We start from the raw sequence: 22,778 nt of genomic DNA, 5'->3' as shown, positions 1-22,778 counted from the left end.
CCCTCCAGGTGTCAGGTAACAACTCCTGCAGCTATACAAGCTGGAGATGACAGGAGTTGCTTTTTGATATGTCTGGCGGGGGTAAGAAAAGGTGTGACTTCATGAATGTTTACTCATTCTGAGCTATTCCAGAGTGTAGCAAATGAACTCCCTTTCCCTTAGAGCAGCGGTTTGCAACCTGTGGGTCGGGACCCCTTTGGGGGGTCGAACGGCCCTTTCAAAGGGGTTGCCTAAGACCATTGAAAAAAAAATTTTTTCGAAAAAAATATGGAAAACATAAAATAATTTTATGGTTGGGGGTCACCACAACATGAGGAACTGTATTAAAGGGTCACGGCATTAGGAAGGTTGAGACCCTACTTTAGAGAATATCCTTACCATTTTGTTTCAGTTTTCTGGACATAAGCAATTCTGACCCATTTTGTTGCCCTGGACCTTGATTTTAATGTGACATGATTTTATGATCGCTTTTGATTTCGCGAGATCTGTGCTGTGGGATTTTACCTATTTTTTTAAACAATTTTCAAAACAAATTATGAGGAAATTAGAGGGAAAGTGCTTTTTTTCCGGATGAAGACCCAAGGTAATTGAAGTTTGATTTACCAAACATAATTTCTGGTGCTCCTTCTTTGTCTCTGGATTTGTTTTCAAATCAACAGAGCTCCAAGAACTCATATCACCTACTCCCAGTTGTGAAGCTCACAAGCAGGTCTTAAACTATTTTTCTCTCTTTAACCCATGGAAGTGATTTCCTGTGAGAATAAAAAGTAACAGAACACCATATACCGCCTATCATACTCACAAATATTTTGAAGATGATGGTTAAAATGTTACTGCAATTCTGAATATGTTTCGCTTTTTCAAAACAAAGATGGTAATTTAGTGAACTACTAGAATAAGAATCTTTTAAGCTCCTGAATGCTATTTCTGAACAAGCCGTGTTTTGTCATTGTGGTATTTTCATGTCATGTGTTGGCAACATAGTTTTACATGGGAAATTCTTCATTCCGCAAGAATGGAAAAAAAATGAGGATTATTATCTCTACCCCTTACTCATCTAATTCTCAGATAGCTGTGTAAGGCTTCCCTTCCACTGTTATTAAGAATACACTAAAACCAGGCAAGTCAACCAAATCGGAAATTTATTCAGATTATCCTATTCAGAAAGATTATTGAAGTTATGAAAATAAAGAACTACAGCACAAGTGTTTATACACAGCATTCCCATCTCAACTGCTAATACCAACAGCATAATACTTTTCAGTTTATAATAGCATTCCAGTTGTAATCTCTCCCGTTTCTTATGGAGACAGCATCCAGCAAGCTAAGTTCTAGTACTTATTTCCTGGCTAGCAGCCACATACAGCTTCTAATGCTTCCAAAAGCCATGGAAATAGCACTCCTTGGGTCCTTATATAACTCTAGGCAACATGGCATTTCCCCCACATTTTGAATAGAGTGACCATAATTCTGTATCACTGAATCTTTCTGATTGGAGCTGGTCTGGTCCCAACGAATCAGATTTCTTGTCCTCAATATATAGGGGGAAATTTGTATCCTTTTGGTAATTTGTGGATTCTCCTTCTTGATTATTATAAAATTTTTATTAACCATTTCCATAACATATAATCATATGTAAATTATTACCTAGTTTTTTTATTATTATAAAAATTTTATTAACCATTTCCATAACATATAATCACATGTAAATTATTACCTAGCGTGGATTTTCCTTCTTGTCATCCCCATTTTGCTAAGACAATGACAGCAATTCAACTTTTGCAGGCCAAATATTACTACTTACTATTACTACACTTAATGGTGTAGCAGAGATAGTCACCCTATCAGGGAGATGAGTGGCATATGAATTTAATAAACAGGTATCACACCAGTACCAAATGTCTAATTTTAATAAACTTTAATGGCAGACATTTTATTTATCCACATTTTATTTGCCCTTTTGTTTTATATTAGTTTCCTTTTCCATATCATTGTTGACTTGTATAACACAAGTCACTTTGAGAAGAGCAGAGAAGTTTCTAAAATAATCCTGAGGTTCATTATTTCTAATGATGCTTGGAATAGGTTCTGCCAATGCCCTTTATGTTGAAATCACAAGAAAATGGATTAGATTAAATTTTAAGGGCAATGTTCTGGCAGTACAAACTGTTCCACAGTGAATAAACTGCTTCAAAATATGCTAGACTTAGCCTTTTTTTTAAAAAAAAATATCATTTAAAATAATTTTATTACATTTTACAAAACACACATATAAAAAAGAACATAAAACAACAATCGAAAGAAATGATAGAGAGTAAAAAGAAATGGGGAAATGGAGTGTAAAAATATAAAGAAAAGGAAAGGAAAAAAAACAAATATATACAAAGAATGACTTCCAACTTCTTCTTCCAAAAATATAAAGAATACTTACTTTAGAATATTAGTTTATTAGCTTATCATTATTTATTATTAATTTATTAGTTTTATTACAGCTTAAGACTATAATAAAATGTCCATTCTCTGCAAAAAAAAGAGAAGGAAATTAAAAAAAATCTCCTTTTTAAATTTTAACAATCATTAAATACCTATGTCAAAATTTGATTTTTCTCCATCTCATGCAAAAAAGTCCCACAAAAACTTTAAAAGTAGAACCTGAGTACTAAACCACTTGGAACCCACCCACTGTACATTTCTTGAATTGGTAACTATAATTCCTTCCATTATTCAATAATTTAAGAAAATAAAAAAGCTAACATCATACCATATCCTATGCATCTAGTTTCTTCCTAGAAATAAAAGGCATCTGACTGAGGGCAAGTTTTAACTGATTGTATATGTTAATTAAATTGTTAATAGTTTTATTCCAAACCACACAGAGGATAATCTTAAACTGTTCTTTTATGGGTTGGTCCAAAATTTAAAGACAGTCTTGATCCAAGGATTGATCGAGTCTATTGAATTTGAGATCCAATCCCTCATATTCCAATCACTCCAACTATCACTCTTCAATTCAATTGAGAGGGCAATTTTCTTCAACCTGGGATCTGTTTCAGGTATATTGACCTTGTCTGTGTGAAATTGCCCTTACCAATCCACTTCTGAAAGATCTTTTTATATTGTATTTTTACACAGTTTTTATGTTACATTCCTGTTCTCTTTATGACTATATGAAATGCCCACCCTATTATACACAATCTAAAAAAGGAACCCAGTAAAACAAAGCAGGCTCCTCACTCAGCCTCACTGCAGGCTTTACACAATGGAATAGGGCAATAAAGCTTTTGTGTTTGTCTTAGCAACAAGCTGTGGCAAATACCTCCCTTAGGACAGAGCCAGGCAACTTTTCCCTTTGTTGAGAAAGAACATCTCCAGTCTTTTACTTTGACTTATCTTCTTCCCCGCAGGCCAAGAGTTTATTTCTAATTGTCCTCAAAACTTGACACTCCAGTTGTGCTTGGTACACACCTTTGACCTGGGAAAGTCCTTTTCCTGCCAGTAAGAAAGACTGTTGACTATACAGTTGCTTTGTATTCCCATATATCTAAACCAAATTGCTGCCTAATATCCCCTCTCCAGAGGTGGGTTTCTACTGGTTCGCACTGGTTCGGTGGAATCGGTAGTCGAAATGGCGACTGGGTCTCCAAACTGGTAGGGATGGCATGCTCGTCACGCCCCAGAACTGGTTCCCTGGTCACCGTGACATCTTTTTTCGACCTTTTTAAATGTTCTGCACATGCACAGACCTATGTATAGGCTACTGTGCACACGCATACAGCACACGCAAAATCATGCATGCACCAAATTGGCAGTAATGCCAGAGAAACGCACCCCTGCCCCTCTCACATCCCATGAGGTTTGGATACCACATCAAAGTGACTTGAAGAATACTTGCCATTTTCCACCTAACTAAGGATTTGGATTGCCAGAAAGACTGTTCTCATGATAAAGAGGGTATTCAATCATCAGTTTTACCTGTCAGAATTTGCCTTGGAAGTAATAATAAAAAGCAAACACTAAATATTTATTTATTTAGTGTACGGCAAATACATGGACTTATAGTGATTCAAATGTTAACATTCAGTCTACCTAGCCATTCAAGAACAGGGTGGTCTATGTTGAAAAATTGGGGCAGGTGTAAGCTCTTGATGGACATTAAGACGCACTATGATGGATATTTTGTCGAGAAGCACCACAGACACACTGAGGGGTAGAGATGCTAAAGAAACTCAGTCCTACACTTTTATCAGACTTAATACTGGCCCTTGTGTCTCTCATTTGGCCTTTCTCAGCTTTAGTGCCTTCCAGATGCATGTATAACAATTTCTCCAAATTTGAACATCACTGTCTTGAAAAGTTTGGGGAGTAATCTTTACAAAAGTAGAAAATGCCCAAACTGGGAATTTGTTTAAATGCTGCTTTTCCACCTATGCTTCTGAAAAAAATATATATAAAAACATAAACAAAACCTCTAAATATGCACCAAAATTAATACAGATCCTTGACCTACAGCAGTACAGATTTATCTAGATAGTAGATTTTAAGTACCTTTTTACTCTAAGAATATTTATTATCCGATATTTATTCCTAATATCTGCCTTTTCCTTCCTATATAAAAACAAAGGCAAAAACTTTGATTAGCCACTTCAACATGGTCATACTTTAAATCAGGGGTTGCCAACCTTTCAGACCTCAGGGGCCACTAAATTCATAATTTTAAGTCCCGCGGACCACTAATATTATCTGCCTAATGACCGACTGGGTGGGCATGGCTAGGTGGTCATGTGATTGGGTGGGTGGGGCCAACTTGATGTCACTTACATCGAGGAGCACCTTGACAGCCTTTACTTGCCCCTCCCCTCCCAGCCACTCTTTGCAGTTGTTGGAGGTAAGCAGCCACCATGACAAAGAGTTGGCAAAACAGCGCAGTTTAAATTGGATCTGACCGAGAAGGAGGCTCAGTAAAAGCACCTCACTGAAGACTACGAGCATATGTTTTCTAAGCAGAGGGAAGACATGTGGGAGTGCAAGGCCAAGGAGCAGTGCCTGGAGGCTCAGCAGGCTGAGATGGTCAGCCAGTTCCAGACCATTATGCAGTCCCACTGGAACAAGGCCCTCCGGCTCTCTGCCACCAGTGGCACTTCCCTCCAGTCTTCACCCAAAGGCTGAAGTTTGGTTTCTGCAGACCACCAAAATTTTCTTGCGGACCACTAGTTGGTTACCGCAGCTTTATATAATGGATTGGGAAATCACATCTGGCCTCTAGGCCATTTTTGAAAGCTTCAGAGAAAATCCAAAGCAAGAACTGACAGCATAGCTCTTTCCATTTTGAATAAGAAATACCAATGCCTATAAGTAGTTTAACACAAATGTGTTAAAGAAAGCACATAATCCCATCTGCAAAATCCAGAAAATCTCAATTCAATTCATAGGCACTTGATATCATTAATAAGTCCTGTCTCCATAAACAATATTAATTAAATAACTACTTACCCCAAGATTAAAATGAACCATCCCTTACACCTCTAGGTAGGAGACCAGGCTAAGAATCAGTAGTAGTAATAATAATAATAATAATAATAATAATAATAATAATAATAATAATAATAACAACAACAACAACAACAAATAACAACAACAATAATAATACAAAAACCTAAAGGTTTTTATAACTAGGGGGGGAAGAGGGGAGGAAAAAAACCAGAAAGAGGAATGACTTACTGAATTTATGCAACCTAATTCTTTATTCAAAAGCCAAGGCAAAGAAAGCTTTCCTTCTCCACGGTAGCAGGACTGGATACGCTCCTTGATCTTGTCTTTGATCTTCTTCAATGTGAAAAGGCAGAGGACAGATTCTTTTGGTGGTTTGACTCTGTTCTTCTGCCCCTGTGAGAAGATTGTGAACAGAATGTCGTCCTGTTCTGAAATGCCCAGTTGCTTGGCCAAGGCCCTTCCAGGCTTACTGAGGTAAGCGTCCTGAATCAAGCGATATTCAATGCCATCTCGAATACAACCAATGGGAAATTCCACATATGAGTAGAACTTGGGGTCATCCACGCATAGCCGGACAACTTTTGAGGTGAAAAACTGCTCTCCTGTAGAGTCTGGTGAGGTAAGTTGGGTGTCCAGCTGCAGTGTTAGGTAATAGACAAACTGCTCACTACTGAAACTATAGATATAATAGATATCAAATGTGGGAAACTTGGAGAGTGTATCTGATGGGATCTTAAGCTGAGAGGAGACAAATTCATCTTGATAAACGAAGCCAAACATCTCTGCATTCTCTTCACTGTCCATCAGTTTACGGCTGGACAGAGTAGGGAAATACTCAGACTTTCCATCAATGGGAGTTCCAATGAAAAGCTTGTTTTGTCCATTATGCACTTCAATTATAACACCAGACATTGTTCCTGACTCATTGACACTAGAGAGGTAGTGTTCCTTGCGGTGGTGCGGCTCGCCCAACTTGAAGAGATCATCCAAGCGTAGGAACTGGCAGATACCTTGCGAAGCACTGCCACAGGCAATCAGACGATTCCCAGAGTAATCCACCAGCAGCAATTTATTGACATTGTTGGTACTGACTAGTCCATGTGGGCAAGACTGCACACTAGGTGGTGGGTAACACTTCTCATTGTCTTCTACTGGACCCGTCACATGTGTGCGCATTTCTGTCAGATTGTTTGCAAGCTTATAGATCCGGTTGACAGCACCTACATATACTTCCCCAGTTTTGTTGTGGACCACCAAGTGTGTCAAACTCCAGTCTGTGACTTGGAAAGTCATAAAAGGGGAGGAAGATTTGGTAGTGCTTTTTGCCAATGGCAACCAAGAACTACCCAGAAGCAGCAGAGTCCAAATGTGAATTGACAAATGGTGCTTTAGCCTCAGAAGCCACATGGTGGAAGAGTCACATCCAGCAATGCATTAATCTAACTATAAAATAAACAAGAATCAAACCAAAAACTGAAGGCAGGGAGAGAGTGAATTCCTGTGGACGAACTTCTTTTTTTCCACTTGTTTCCAGATTCAGGACATTATGGATGCTGGCATTCTACATGGCCCTAGGGGAAAAAATGCAAAAACAAGCATGGTTAGGCGAACAGTTGTGCCACTCAAAATACAACAGCACAATAAAATCTCAGTTACAAACATCTCAGGAATGGAGGTGGTTCCGATAGCTGAAATATTCAGCTGTCTCAGCGAAGCATTGCATAGTATTTGTTCATCATTCTGCATTCTTCTCATTAAAGTTCCCATGACTGTTTTGTAAATTCACTAAAGAAAGAAGCAGCTAAATTGTTCTAAGGACTTGTTTAATGTTCTTTTTTTCCCCAATGGCAGCAAAAACCTTAATGTTAAATTTGGAATCCTGTTACCAAGGGACTAATTTTACATCTTTTGAATTAAGAAAAAACAAGAGACATAAAGTGGAGGTCTGGGATTTCTTTTTAAACTTTTTTTAAAAAAACTGGGATCAGATCTATTCTTAACTTATTTTAGCTCATTTGTAACCTGTTCTGTGCATCATCGTTCTGAATGCTTGCTATTTATATTAAACGGCACTGCATTGCATTACTGTGGTATCAATGCCGGTTACGTTTTCTCATGGTTTTGAAACGGATAAAGGCAACAACATTGATTTCTCACGAAAATCCTGGAAAATTTCCATACATATTTGCATGATGCAATAACTGAAACAAGTCCATAAATCCTTAATTACACTTAACTGAAAAACCAGGCTTCTCTTTCAAGGAAAAAAAATGGCTTTGTGTCATGGGTTAAGAAATAGAATAATGCACGTGGCTACTTGAAAGTCATTTCCGCTTTGTTCTTATAAATTTTGCATGAAGTGGTGTGGCCATGAAGATATAAATAATTATAAAATCTTTTAGGAATTGGCATTCTTCCTGTTCCTTCCTAGTTTTAAGGAATATATATATGAATTTGTATCCACCCACCCCCATCATTACTCATTATTCATTGCTTTGCCTCCAACCACCATCAATCATGCAGGCATGTGAAGATGATGTGTTGGCTTCATAAAGCATGTGACTATGGGCTTTGTCAGCCTTTACCTTAATCTATTTCCCTCTATATACATCTTCAAAGGTCCTGGCATGAGATGTTTGGAGGGGGCAACCTAAGAAAAGTAGCTACTCTCTCTGTGTTCAGTATATTTGGTCTTTGATTAAGAACTTTATTTATGTAAAAGTTTGTGACATTTTAGGGTAAATTAAAATTTGATTTGATTTGATTTGATTGTATTTCTATGCCGCCCTATTCCCAGAGGAACTCAGGGCGGCTCACAAACCAAGTCGGGGGGGGGGGGGGGACAAACAAGAAAAAAAAGACAACGGACAACACAACACCACAATTTAAAAACAATCAACAGCCACACCATTCAAGCGGGGACAGGAACTCATCAGCCCCAGGCCTGTCGGAACAGTCAGGTTTTTAGGGCTTTGCGGAAAGCCTGGAGTGTGGTGAGGGTCCAAATCTCCATGGGGAGCTCGTTCCAGAGGGCTGGAGCAGCCACAGAGAAGGCCCTCCTCCGGGTGGTAGCCAATCGGCATTGGCCAGTGGATGGAATTCGGAGGAGGCCTAATCTGTGGGATCTAATCGGTCTGTTGGAGGTAATTGGCAGCAGGCAGTCTCTCAAGTACCCAGGTTCAATACCATGAAGGGCTTTATAAGTGACGACTAGCACCTTGAAGCGTATCCGAAGACCAATAGGCAGCCAGTGCAGCTTGCGGAGGATAGGTGTAACATGGGTGTACCGAGGTGCACCCACGATCGCTCGCGCGGCTGCATTCTGGACAAGCTGAAGTCTCCGAATGCTCTTCAAGGGCTGCCCCATGTAGAGCATGTTGCAGTAGTCCAGTCTTGAGGTCACAAGGGCACAAGTGACTGTTGTGATGGCCTCCCGGTTCAGGTAGGGACGCAATTGGTGCACCAGGCGAACCTGGGCAAATGCCCCCCGGGTCACAGCTGACAAATGGTGTTCAAAAGTCAGCTGTGGATCCAGGAGGACTCCCAAATTGCGAACCCTGTCTGAGGGGCATACTGTTTGACCCCCCAGCCTGAGAGATGGAAAACTTGGCCAATTGGTAGGAGGGAAACACACCAGCCACTCGGTCTTATCCGGATTGAGTGCAAGCTTGTTAAACAAAAACAAAATGTTTAGGAAACCACAAAGCGCATCTCCTAATATGACAAAAGTCTATTGTGCATATATTAAAATACTCTTGATGATATCCAATTGGACCTGCTATGGGTACTCCATCACTGGAAATGGTTAAGAAGGGACTGGACAACTATTTGTCTGGTATAGGGCCGTGATGGCTAATCATTTTGTCATCGCATGTTGAAAGCGTGCATGTGGCAGTGCACATGTGACAGTGCGATGTGTGATTGCACCCATAATGCAATGCATGTGCTATGCCCCCTTATGCTCCCCCCACTCCTGTGCATGTGCAAGTGACCCCCCATGCACATGTGACACCCCCACATCTTGTTTTGGGCCTAGTAGGCCTCCCTGCATCCACCTGTGAGCAAAAACGGGGCCTGCAGGTGCTGCATCTCTCCACCCCCATGCCTCCCACTCCCATGCATGAGCATGTGACCCTGACGCATACATGTGCATTTCCTGCAAGCACCCCTCTCCCCACGCATATCCAGCAGACACCCAAAAATCAACTGGCCAGCAAGATGTGTGTGCACAGGTGTGGTGGAGCTCAGCTGGGGCGATGGCTTGCATGCCCGCAGAGAGGGCTCTACTTGCCATGTGTGGCACGCGTGCCATAGGTTCACCATCACAGGTATAGAGCCTTCTTCTTAAGCAGGGGTTTGGACTAGAAGACCTCCAAGATTCCTTCCAACTCTGTTATTCTGTTATATCTCATCAATGTTTGCTTATACTAAGTTACTTTTTCAAAATTTGACCATTATGTGGAAGTGCCCATGTTCTTTCCACTCAACCATGTCTGGCAAGCATAGAAGGTTGCTTTTAAGATCTTAATGGTTTCCCCATCTCCCTGGCAAATGATTCTCATTCTTATAACAAAAGGCAGCCTTGGGCTTATCCTAGATTTAGCACATACCTCAGAAACCTCAGAACTAGCCTTCAGGCAGAATGAAGAGTGAAGGGTGGGGGAAGCCACATTACTCATTCCCTGAACTGCCATTCCAAACACTCAAGAGCATAGCTTTGTTTTTTGCTCTTCACAAAAGTAGGAAGTGTGCTTGTCCTTCCTTCCAAGAGGTCAAAACATACCCTTAAATACTTGTACAAGGCACATACCAGAATACTCATTTTTTTAAATATTCTCCTGCAAAGTGCTACCATTCTAGGTTTTTTAAAACTAATCCTGAAGAAAACAACTAATAAAGCATCGATCTTGAACCCATGTAGCTAGAATAATCATAATTTAATGCTGTATGCTGCCCGGAGTCGGCTATAAGTTTGTTTTTTTAAAAAATCAGTAGCTTAATTATCCAAAGCTGTATTCTTCCTTAGTATCAAATCTTTGAACACAACTCAAAATCAGAATTCCCTCCTCCACTACCTAGTGTAAATTGAAGAGTCCTTTTAAGTTGAAGAGTCCTTTAGCTACGGTTCTCTGTGTTCCCGAAGACATGGGATGAAGAATAGATCAATGTGTTTATTCTACCTTCTTAACCTGAAGGAGATTGCTGTGCTAGGTAAAGGTAAAGGTTCCCCTCACACATATGTGCTAGTCATTCCCAACTTTAGGGGGCGGTGCTCATCTCCGTTTCAAACCCAAAGAGCCAACGCTGTCCAAAAGACATCTCCGTGGTCATGTGGCTGGCATGACTAAATGCCGAAGGCGCACGTAATGTTGCTACTTTCCCACCAAAGGTGGACCCTATTTTTCTACTTGCATTTTTACATGCTTTCGAACTGCTAGGTTGGCAGAAGCTGGGACAAGTAACAGGAGCTCACTCTGTTACACAACACTAGGGATTAGAACCACCAAACTGCCGACCTTTTGATGGACAAGCTCAGCATCCTAGCCACTGAGCCACCGCACCCCTAGGCATCCACAATTAGGATTAGAAAAAAGGGAATCAAGAGGGTTAAGAGAGAAGAAACTCTTTGACACTGCAAGAGAAAGAAAAGCACAATTGGGAAAGCAGTGGAAGGTTGTGGGATTTCTCCAGTGTTTGGGAGTACTCCACTGGGAAACGAGGAGGGGACCTTGGCCAAAGGATAGGTAGAAGCACAATAGTTCAATCTATTGTGTCCCACCAACATTTGGCACTGCACCATCAAGCCTTTGTGACATTAACCTTTTGAATAGGCTTCTCAAGGCCACAACAAAGAGTTTGAGGGTGAAAAGCATAATCTCCTAAATGCATATTTATGATCTGAAGCTTGAGCATCTCACAGAAAGAGATGCTCTTAACAATTTACTTACTGCATCATGATTTCTACAATCTTGCCTGAATCTACACAGATGCATCTGATTTTTTTTCACTGGAAAGCTTCATCACAGAATTCAGGACCTCCACTTCCACGTTCGGATTAGTATTAGTAATTTCATATGTTCAGGTGAGCATTAATAAAACATGAAACCCATCTGTCCTTTTTAAACAGAAGCACATTGAGAACTGGTCTGACTCACAGCACCATGGGCCCGTCAAACTTCTGTCCTTCAACTACCCATTAGGCCAACAGTCCCTCTTGACAATATCAATAGAGTTGATGCTGGATGGGCCACAGAGGCTGAATGACTTGCCATTCATAGACTGAAAATGCAAAGGTAAAGTAGGGTCTGGGCTTAACCTTGCTTTGTTTTGACTAAAAAGGGAAGCCAGCTTGTCAAAATAGCAATCAACCCACTTCAGTAGCAATGCTGACATGTACACAGAAAAGCCCTCGGCTAATCTCTCAGGCATTCAGCTCCATCCCAAGAAATTGCTGATCCCAGAGAAAAAGCCCAAGAGCCCTTCTCCCATAGAGAACCTGCTTCTATAAAGTGTAACTTGAAGCAAAACATAAAAGAGAGAGATGGTTTTCAGGGTTTTTTTTTTCTTCCCTTCTCTTGCCCATTACCAAGAAGCTCACATGCAACTAGGGAAAATGTTCGCGCCATTTCACCATTTACCTAATTGGACTTCAATGTGTTGAGTGGTTAGCCATTAACGAGATTTTACTTTTTATAAAGATAGGAAGCAAAAACAGAGACCATTGCAAAGAGAGAGACGAGCTGTGACAATCTGCAAAGAGAGAGTTTGGCTGTTTAAAGGGGTTTCCCTTCCAGCTCTGATGTCGGGCTTACCCCATGAATCTGAATTATTCCATTCCTATTTGAGTTTTCTCCTACTCTCCATGAAATAGAGGAGAAATCTATAGCTGTAGCATACCACACATTACCAAGTTTCCCCAGCAAAAGAATGGCTATGTCTGATGGGTGTGTCACAATCCATACAGTGTATACCTAGTTTTGAGAGGAAGTTTCTTTTGGGTTTTATTCCATTTTTTTAACAAAGGTTATCAGCTGCCTCTAACAAAGTGAAGCCAATAAATAATATGTATATAAGAGTGTGCCTGTGTGTGTATCTGCAACTTTATGTTTCCCTAAAATTACACAGAAACAGCAACATACTGACATCTTATTTGGACTCTTACTGTAGCTTTTCAAACTGTTAGTTGCTATTTAACTATTGAGACTGTTATCCTGGGATTAATATAAAAGGAAGAAGCCATAAAACTAGGTTAGATTTTCCAACCTAGCACCTTGAAGAAGTAAACTTGTCGGTAAAACAACCAAACTATGTAAAAGGTCCCATCTGGAGAAGAACCAGCTAACCTTTTTGCCACTGAGTGCTGAAAGTGTATGTGCGCATGTGCAAAAGCGCATGTGTACACACACAATGAAATGTGTGTGCAATACTCTGTGCACGGCCCGCCCACCATGCATGCATCACCACCCCCACATGCACACACAATCCCTGCTTATGCGTGACAGAGACATGAAAACCAGCTGGCCGGTGGGAGGCGGTTGTGCATGCACAGCAGAGCTGAGCTGGGCCGACAGCTCACATGCCCGCAAAAAGAGCTCTGCATGCCACCTGTGGTACGTGTGCCATAGATTTGCCATCACGGGTCTAGAGACACTCAACAATAGCCCCTGCTTTCCCCATTGTTAGCTTCTCCTTTCAACAGCAATCCTTCCACTGTTGCACACTATACCCAGAGGACCATATAAGCAAGCATGGCATCCTTTCAAAAGTAGGTCCTTCCAATTGAGAATGATTAAAATGAGACTAGGTAACAAGGATTCGGTCATAAGGGAGGAATTTGTACTTAAGACTTACAAAGAGATCTCCTAAAATCTCTGTTCCACTCTCTATCTCACTTCACTCCTGTTCTTTTATTTACACAAATTGCTAGAGAGAAGGATAGCCTCCAGCAGAGGAGGAGCTCATTTAACAGAAGCCAGAGATTTATAGACATCTACAGTAAAAATGATCAGAATCATTTGTCACTCTGGAACAGTCAGAAATGGGACACATCCCTTTCCAGCCTACAAAGACGGATACTTGCTGCAAGAATTCCAATACTCTAGTCAAAGTCCTTCCTTTTTCCACAATAGAACAAAACAGAATAGAATTCTTTATTGGCCAAATGTGATTGGACACACAAGTGGTGCATATGCTCTCACTATACATAAACTCTTAAAGGATACAAGGAACTACCAAATGACATCCTCAAGCACATTAGATTCAATTTCTATACAATTAAAGAACGCAAAGAGAAGCTCCTCATAAAGAACTGATCACTATGACCTTCAGCATTCCGGTAACGTCCCAAAAACTTTCCTTTTTTCCAGAAATCTCCCCTGCTGACAATTGTATCCCTTACCTAAGATTTCAAGCTACAGAGCCACACCAGGAATTTGTCGTACTGTATTGCAAAACAGAGCAGAGCCTACGTTTTCAAAGCAGCGTATTCTTTAAGAATTCTTTCCTAACACCTTGTGCACAAGCCGCACTTTTGTACCCCATCACTCAACCCACACAGAGGCAGGTAATTGTGGGCACAAAGAATTCCACATTGCCTACACAATTGGCTACTACAAGTGCCCATATTCATATGCTCAGATTTTTCATTCTTTCCCATTGAAACAAGTGAGCTTTTCAACGCCTATCAAGGCTGCCCCAAAAGAGCAGCTAGAAACTGGAATGGATATACATTTCAACAGCTAGACTGCTGATGAAAGCCTAGGCTTTTAACCATTAAAGAAAAAAAAGGGGGAGGAATACCGCATCAGCTGCACTGCCTCTCCACTCTTCCACTCCCTATTCAAGGTGCCATTTAAACAAGTTTAAGGCTGGCATATCTCAAAACTGTTTTCTCCTGAGGGTATGTATTTATGCACCATGGTAATCAGGAGAGGCTTTGTTAAGTGCCTTGCTGTCTATTGCAGTACAGAAAATAGGGATGTAGGACTGAGCCTTCTCTGCAGCACAAAGTAAAAAAAGAGCAAACAATCTCTACAGCTTTGGAAAGCTACAAAAGCCAAGTTATTGGTTCTCTATTTTAATTTTGGACAAATCCTTAAGGTGGCTAACGAAATTAAAAAGAAAAAACCTGAATGTTAAAAAAAACATAAATTAAGGTTTTAACACCAACTCTGATCCTTAATGTGGGTCATCTTTACAAAGACCTCTCTCAAAAGGGCTCAACAACTGAAGAGAGTCATGATGGGATAGGCAGCCCCTTAATCACAAATTAAACCCATGTGCACCTTTCAGAAGAGTTTAGATTTTTTTTTAAAAAAATAATAAGACTAGCTCTTAACAGAATAAAGCCCTTGTGGAATTAAGAGTTGTTCACCTTATTTTGTGAAGTTTCTTCTTCGGTAACATTGTATTGTTAACTAGGACATACAAAATCTTTGCCAGACCAATTCTCGAATACAGCTCATCCACCTGGAATCCACCCTGTATATCAGACATTAATATGATTGAGTGGGTCCAGAGGTATTTTAGAAGAAGAGTACTCCACTCCTCTGCTCATGATATGCCACCAGGCTCGAAATTTTGGCCTTGGACAATCTGGAACTGTGCCACCTGCAGTCAGGTGACACAGTACACAAAATTGTCTGCTACAACGTCCTACCTTCCTACTTCAGCTTCAACCACAATAATACACGGGCAAACAATCGATACAAACTCAAGGCAAACTGCTCCAAACTCAATTGCAGAAAATACGACTTCAGCAACAGAATGGTCAATGCCTGGAATGCCCTACCTGACTCCGTTGTTACATCCTCAAACCCTCATAGCTTTAACCTTAAACTGTCTACCATGGACCTCACCCCATTCCTAAGAGGTCTGTAAGGGGCGTTTATAAGCGCACCAGCGTGCCTACCGTCCCTGTCTTACTGTCCCCATTTATCTGCATCTACTTCCTTTGTTCATGTTTATGTTCATACTTATACCTGTTACCTTGTACGTGTTTGACAAACAAACAAACAAACAAACAAATAAACAAAAGTATTGGAAGAAGCAGACAGTAGGCCCATTCTAATGCACTTCAGCACATACATACGTTCTCCCGCTGGCTCTCTCCATAAAGGATGAGATCTGTAATTGCAAGAGAACAATGCCTGACTCTTGCAGTCCAGCTGACAGTCATTCACTGGGAAGCAAAGGAAATTGGGTAAGATCCTGGGGCTTTATAGGTTATACCAAAGGCTGCCAAAAGCAGAGTGGAATTCACTCACCTGCTAGGAAACACTGGGAAAGTACCTCACTCTGTACATGTAGGCAGCCAGTCTAAATGACTTTCTCCCAATCTGCTTGCTTTCAGTAATGATTCTGGGCTTCAAAGGTATTGGCTGTTTGAAGCTTTTCATTCCAGTGCCACTGCTGACTTATTGTAAAGCTTTTATTTAAACCAAAAAGAAATGTGTTTTGATATGGTTTTGTTCTCTTAGGATTCTAATTTAGACAATGCAAGATAAGAATGAACTAAGCACATTTCTTATTTGGCCTCTCTTGATGGCCCACTTCGTTTTATTTTTAATTAGCAGAAACCTTACTACTTCTCTAACATTAAAACTCACTTGGCCAACTCTTTAGCCCCCTATTTCAGCAACATCAATCATCTGTTCCCCCCGCATCTCCACAGCATCCAAGCCAGCATAGCTTGAATTTTGAGGTCACATTGTTCCATGTTTCCCCTCCACACCTGTTTTGTTGTCAGCTGCCAGCAATGTGAGTCTGGGGAGCAGAAAAATGTAGGCGATTGTGTTACACAGGGCAAGAATTCCACACGGCTACAGTCAGGCATTTGCCCTCATATCAGATCCGGCTCTTTGCGTGTAAGCAGACCAGCTATTTTATGCTGAGGGGAGGGAGGAAAGGGGTGGAAGGGGAAGACTGCAGACCCAAGCGCCAGATCCAGTCTGCTTGCTCCTGTGTGGCATTTAGGCGTGTTGAGGTCTCATGAGGAACAAGGCAACAATGGGTGCTTTTAAAATAATAACAATAACAACAACAGCTGTGTGAAGTGATTCCCTCTGAGACAGAGACAGCGAAGGATTAATCTTTCCTTCCCACCGTAATGCAATCCTAACAAAAATAACCCCCTTGTGGCTGCAAAGCAACTGGGCTTAGTAAAAATCCCAAGCCCCCCCCCCACCAAGCATCTTTTTGAACAACCTTAATTACCATAAAAAGAAAGCTAAGACCAGAAACAGCAGCAGCCGATTTTGAAAGAACCAAGATCAAAATATGGAGGTAATGTTGAAAGAGATTTGGAGGAAGGCTCCAGCTTTTGCCTCAGCGGACCCTTAAATCTCCATCTTCTAAAATACAGCTCCAAAGGGGGCGGGAATAGGGTCTTCTGTCTGTCTCACTCAACATGATATAAAATAGAAGTGGTAAATAACAAATCAGAGTGGCCTCATTTTAAATATACCTTGCATTCTGGAAGTGCTTTTTAAATCAGCAAGTAAGGAGCACAAGTGAAAAAAAACCTCTCGTCCTACATACAAGCTTGACCTGACACAAAGATCTACAGCAAGGCAAGAAAGCTGCCACTGCTGCTATCAACACCTCCAGCTTGATTCTGTAGCTCTATCAGGGTATCAGAGAAATCTATCCTGCAGGCATCAAACAGTCAGATCTTCCAACTAGGGAAAAAATAACCTACAGCAACTCCCCTACTCCATCCTACTCCATGAGGATTGTGCGACAAACATCTCAGTGGAACACAACAACCCCACCATCTGCCTAGGATCCTTGCTGGGGGAAGGATGGAAAAGGTTGTGTTTGCAAGAAGAAAATATTTTTATTAATCTGATCTGGCTGGTATATACAGTCCTCAGGAGGTAAAAGAGAAGGATCCTAAAGAACAGAACACAGAAAACTCTAGTTATTGTGTGACTGGACACACAAAGTGCATCAGCTCTCAGTGTTCATAGAAGCAACAAGTAATAAATCATGATCATAATCATAAAATGCAATCATCATAAATCATAAAATACTACACTCAGTGATAGTCATAGGATGTTAAATAAGCAATCAACATAAATCATAATATGTTACTAAATAAAAACAATTAGTGTGTGTGTGTGCATGCACGTGTATTTTGGAATATTTTATTTATTTAGCTATGGGAGGGGATTATCAATCCCTGGAGAGAAACCCCAAATAGCATAGCATTTGATCAAGGATCAACAGCCTCATTGGCACAAGTGATGCTAACCACACACCCAAGCTCCAGCTGACTCTATGAGAAGACTGTGTTGTGTGCATGCAATCACAGGGACAGAATCTTTACAAGCTTTCTTCTGTATCCTCCATCCTTGAATTTCATCAAGCTTCCTAAGCAATGCCCTGACCCAGTTCAAAGCCATGTAGAATCAAGAGTCTTGGTTTGACTGAGGCAAACACACACAGAACCAGAAGAATTAGATGCAGTGGTATGATGTAAGGAGTGTAACTGGCAAAAAAAACCCATGTGAGATATAAGGGGAGAGGGAGGAAGGGAGGGAGGGAGGGAGGGAGGGAGGGGAGAGGGAGAGAGAAAGAGAATAGATGCAAACATTCTTTCTTCTCCAACCATGCACATCTGACACCACATATTTCCCATTATCAGAAAAGGAAGTTTACGATCGGCAAGCAGCACAGGAAAATTGCAAACTTTAACAGCATCCTGAGAGCTGCATTCCGGTTAACTCCTTTCTGAGTCTCTGGCACACAGCAGTAAATCAAGCACACCCTCAGCTTGCATTCCAGATAGTAAGTACAATTTTAACCCACCCACAGATCTCTCCCTAGCTATGCCGGTGTCAGGTTGATGTTCGGCTTCCCACTGGTTTCATGCACAGATTTCCCACTTTTATTCCCACCCAAAACCCCAGTTCCCCCACAAGCCGCCAGACAATTCCTGCACAGGGCTTTGATCACAAAGTTGTCCACTGAGAGGTACAGACAATCGTCCCAACATTCAGCAATGGTTTGGGAAAGCAAGATAAACTGCAAGGAGATAAGTCAATTTGCAACAAATTTCGCAAGACCCTTGGCTTCTAAGTACTGTGTGCAGATCCACTTGAGCGATAGACAAGCTGTGTGACACTGGCATCGGTGTCCAAACAAAGCAGACACAGCTGTGCAATTCAAGCACCAAGTAGCAAGAACATTTCTGGGATCAGCCATGGACTCCGCGACTGGATCCCGTCCAGAAATAGCACTTTTCAGTCTTTGCAGCAACAGATCTAGGGACCACTAAGAGAGAAAACTGTAGCTTAATCGAGATGCATAACTTCTCCCAATTTGCTGAGGTAGTAATGTTCAGTATTAACACATGGATTATAGAATCCGGCACAACCCAGCTCATTGAGGGCCATGACTGGAAAAGCACAATAGTCTAATCTGTTGACTAGGCATGGTAAAATGCCAAGATCTCAATATTTATGCCTGTTCAATCCAAATCCCCTTTCCTGCCTCACAGCAACAGCAGCAGCAGGTGACACTGTAATCTCTGGTGCAAAAGTTTTCAAATAACCTCAATCGTGTGGCTTTTTTCCCCAGCAACATGCTAAGCCACACCTAAATGAACCACGATTTAGTGAAATGGTTCAACTGCTTAGAATCCCTTGATACCCTGAACCATAAACTAACCACATTGGCTAAGTTTGCATTAGCCACATTGAGCCACAAACAAGTCAAAAATACATTTTACACAAAGCATGCTGTATTTGCTGTACTAAACTTGGAAAACTGTGCCAGCAGCTAATTTTCCATAACAAGTCTCATTTCCACCCCTAACTTGTTCTTTATTAATTTAGTGAAGATTGCTAGACTTCTACGAAACAATTCAACTGCCATGTTATTGAGGCTATTCTTCCACATTGCAGTCCAAGAGAGAAAAACAGTCTGCAAGGCTAGAGTCTCCTGAATCTCAAAAGTATTTTTAATACTGCTTCTATGAGTCTAGTTGACCTTGCCCAATTTCAAAAAAGGCTAACCATATTAGTCCTAAGGGTGCTTAAATAGGAGACTACCAAAAGGTCTGAGACTTTAGGATGCAATATTGGAGAAACATCATAGAACAGAGATGTCAAACTCGCCGCCCGCGGGCTGGATGTGTCACGCGCTGGCCACGGGCATCCCCAGTCTAGTGAAGGGGGGGATAGTCATGATACGTCACGTGATGACAAAGTTACAATGTGAGTTTGACACTCCTGCCCTAGAAGGTAGCAATGTCAAACCACTTCCATATTGCAGTCAAGAAAAATAGATATATTTACACAGCCACTTACAACTAAGCTCACTTTGAGAGTCTTGATGATATAGCCATTATCACAAAGCCTCTGACATGAATTTTTTTTTATTTGTCTGATAGAGTTCTCCACTGCCAATTTAAAGGAGAACCATCCTTGTTTATCAACTATTGGACTCACAACTTTGAGGCCATCTCATCCCATAACTGGTTCCATTTGCAAGCTATTCCTGTAACTAAGAGATTTTTTTACATTTATTTTTCATAATGACCTTGTGTAAAGAAAAGATTAACATTTCTGTGAAATCCCTGCCAAGATGGGGGAAGTTTTATCTGATCTACTTTCTGTTGCAATGCAGCAATTAAATGAAATATTACTTAAGTTTCTGAGAGCCACTGGCTAAGTTACTTAAACACCAGGGAAGGGCTGGACCAGCAAGGCTGTGCCAAGTGGCCCATTCATAGAGACAAGCACACCAAAGGGATTTAGAAAAGGAAAGAAGCTTAAAATCAGGAAGGAATCTGGATTAGGAAATCAGTAGGAATGGATTAGGAGGGAAATGAAAGCTGCAAGATTGATTGATATTACAGCAGCCTTCAGCAAACGGGTGCAATCCAGAGGTATTACAACCGCAAATTCCAGAATTCCAACTTATGATGCTTAGCTTATTTGAATACGGTATTAAACAGTACATAAAGTACTGCCTATGCATGTGATCACAAACCTATGGCACACATGCCACAGGTAGCACACGGAGCCATATCTGAGGGCACAAGAGGCGTTGCCCTATGTCAGCTCCAGCGCACATGTGCGTGCTGGCCAACTGATTTCCAGCCTTCCAGAAGGCGGTGGGAGGCCGTTTCCGCCTTCCCCAGGCTTCAGGAAAGCCTCCAGAGTCTGTGGATGGCAAAAAACAGACCCAATGGGCCCAATGGAAGTTCAAAAATGGACTTCCAGTAGACCCGTTGGGCTGTTTTTCTCCCCCCCCCCCCCGGCTTCAGGTTTGTTTCCTGAAGCTTGTGGATGGTGAAAAACGGCCCAACGGGCCCAACGGGAGCTCAGAAACAAAGCCAGAAAATGGGCCATTTCTGACTTTCAGAGGGTCTCTGGGGAGCGGGGGAGACCGTTTTTGCCCTCCCCAGGCTCCAAGAAAGCCATGCACAGATGTGGGGGGGCAGTCGTGCACACATGCACAGGTGGGCACAACGTGGAGGGGCATTTAATTACCGGTGTAGGCATGTGCACTTGGCACCTGAGGGGAAAAAGGTTCACCATCACTGGCCGGGGCTTTAATGTTATTCAATTGAAGACAAACTACTTGACCATCTAGTGATACCTGAAGAGCCATATAAGTTCCTTTTGATTATCATATTTTGTTAAGCTGTCAGATGAATCTGTCCACACTTGAGAAGTCTCTTACATTTAAATATCTAATGAGTTCAGTGGCAATGGCAGGCATGCAAATTCTTTTTCCTGCAGCAAAGATTGCAACAAAACCCCAAAATCACAACTTTCTCCCACCAGAAGGGTTGGATTACAATTCCCAGGATTCTCAGCCAGAATCGTGAGCTGGCTGCAAATTCTGACAACAGTAATCACAAGAGGAACGCATCTGGAAAGTGGAAGACGAAAGAAAGAAGAAATCTGTAGCAGCAAACTTTGTTTAGAAATTTTTTCTTAAAAAATGTATGTCCCATTTTCAAATGTAAACATGGTTCTGAAGCAAAAAAAAACAAACCCAAATCACTTATAGAAATGATGTCTCCTTTAACTTTCATCTGCCTGCTTCAGACCTCAGGTTTCTGAAGTCCCATGAATACTATTCTTTGTATAAACCGCTCATCCCCATTTGCTGATGCAGAGTAATCTGCACACAGTCTCAAAGAATTTATAATGTTGATCTGATTACCCAAAAGATTAAAGCAAAAACATTGTGTGTATATGTTTGTAGGTGTGTGTGCCTGCAAGTATGTACCAAGTGCAAGAAAGATCATACTTAATCAAACAAGGAGTAATTAATGAATCTCACATAAAAAGAATAATAAAACATTCTGTGGAAGGGAAGCATATTTTTTGAGGGCAGAATTTACTGATTCTTTTCTTTAATGTATACACAAACTATGATTGTTTAAATAAGAAGTCATAGTTAAAGAAGTCGTAGTTAGTACACATAGAAATGATTATTTGCCAAAGCCAGCTAAAAAGTAGAGATTCTTTTAAAAGGAAGATAAAATTGTAATATAACAAGGACAAAAGATGAGATTACCAATATATATGAAGGTAAATTCACCTTCTAATTCAAATTTAATTCTTGGCTGCATTAAGGAGATATCCATATAATTTTGTGGACAGTAATATGGAGATAGTTTGCCATCACTTTTTTAACATTCTAGTCTAAATTATGTTTATAGATTTCCTGATGGTCTTTTTTTCCAAATATTCATCCGATTCAATCCTGTTTAACTTCTGAAGATCAATAAAGTCAACTATTTGATGAACCAAACTAATGAAAAAAGCCTTCACTGAGCCTTTATTCAAGAAACAGGAAAGTTTCTAACTCTCAGGTTTACAGTTTACTGAATCTTGGGAATGTGGTGGCATTTGGAATGGATCTTACTTCTCTTTACAAAGACATTCCTTGCATACTTCTTCCCACTTCTTCTCCTTCACTCTACTTTTTTTTACTGGTGTTATTTTGCTACTGAATTAAGGTGTATGTGTATGTAGCAAACCTGACAACAGTAATCTGGATTCAATTTTTAAAGCTTTTCTTAAAAACCAGATCATGTGAGCAGTCAGCAACATTCTACATCCAGTGACCTCAGAGTCAATCCAAGTTTGCCTAAATTATCTCAGCAGGGTCAGGTCCGGTTAGCACTTGGACGGAAGTCTTTGAGGTGTAGACTAGAACAGAAATTGAGAAATATCCAAGGAGGAGAATGGCAAACAACCACAAGAATGTTTCCAGGCAAGCCACAAGGACATGAAGTTGCCAGAAGCTGAGTTCAACTGTAA

General features: G+C 40.9%; 1 protein-coding gene across 3 annotated transcripts in view; it reads right to left on the bottom strand.

Moving 5' to 3' along the window:
* The window catches only part of PLXNA1 (plexin A1), a 385,871-nt gene that overhangs the window by 322,616 nt on the left and 40,477 nt on the right, over positions 1 to 22,778 (bottom strand). For all 3 annotated transcript variants that reach the window (XM_032209248.1, XM_032209249.1, XM_032209250.1), the window contains exon 2: positions 5,719 to 7,061. In XM_032209248.1, the coding sequence (XP_032065139.1) occupies positions 5,719 to 6,897 (1,179 nt within the window). In that variant the 5' untranslated portion in view covers positions 6,898 to 7,061. The remainder of the gene's footprint in view (positions 1 to 5,718; positions 7,062 to 22,778) is intronic.

Source organism: Thamnophis elegans, chromosome 2 (genome assembly GCF_009769535.1).
Source record: "Thamnophis elegans isolate rThaEle1 chromosome 2, rThaEle1.pri, whole genome shotgun sequence".
NCBI lineage: Eukaryota > Metazoa > Chordata > Lepidosauria > Squamata > Colubridae > Thamnophis > Thamnophis elegans.
The sequence above is the reverse complement of the archived record's forward strand: the minus strand, read 5'-3'. Positions and strand labels throughout refer to the sequence as shown.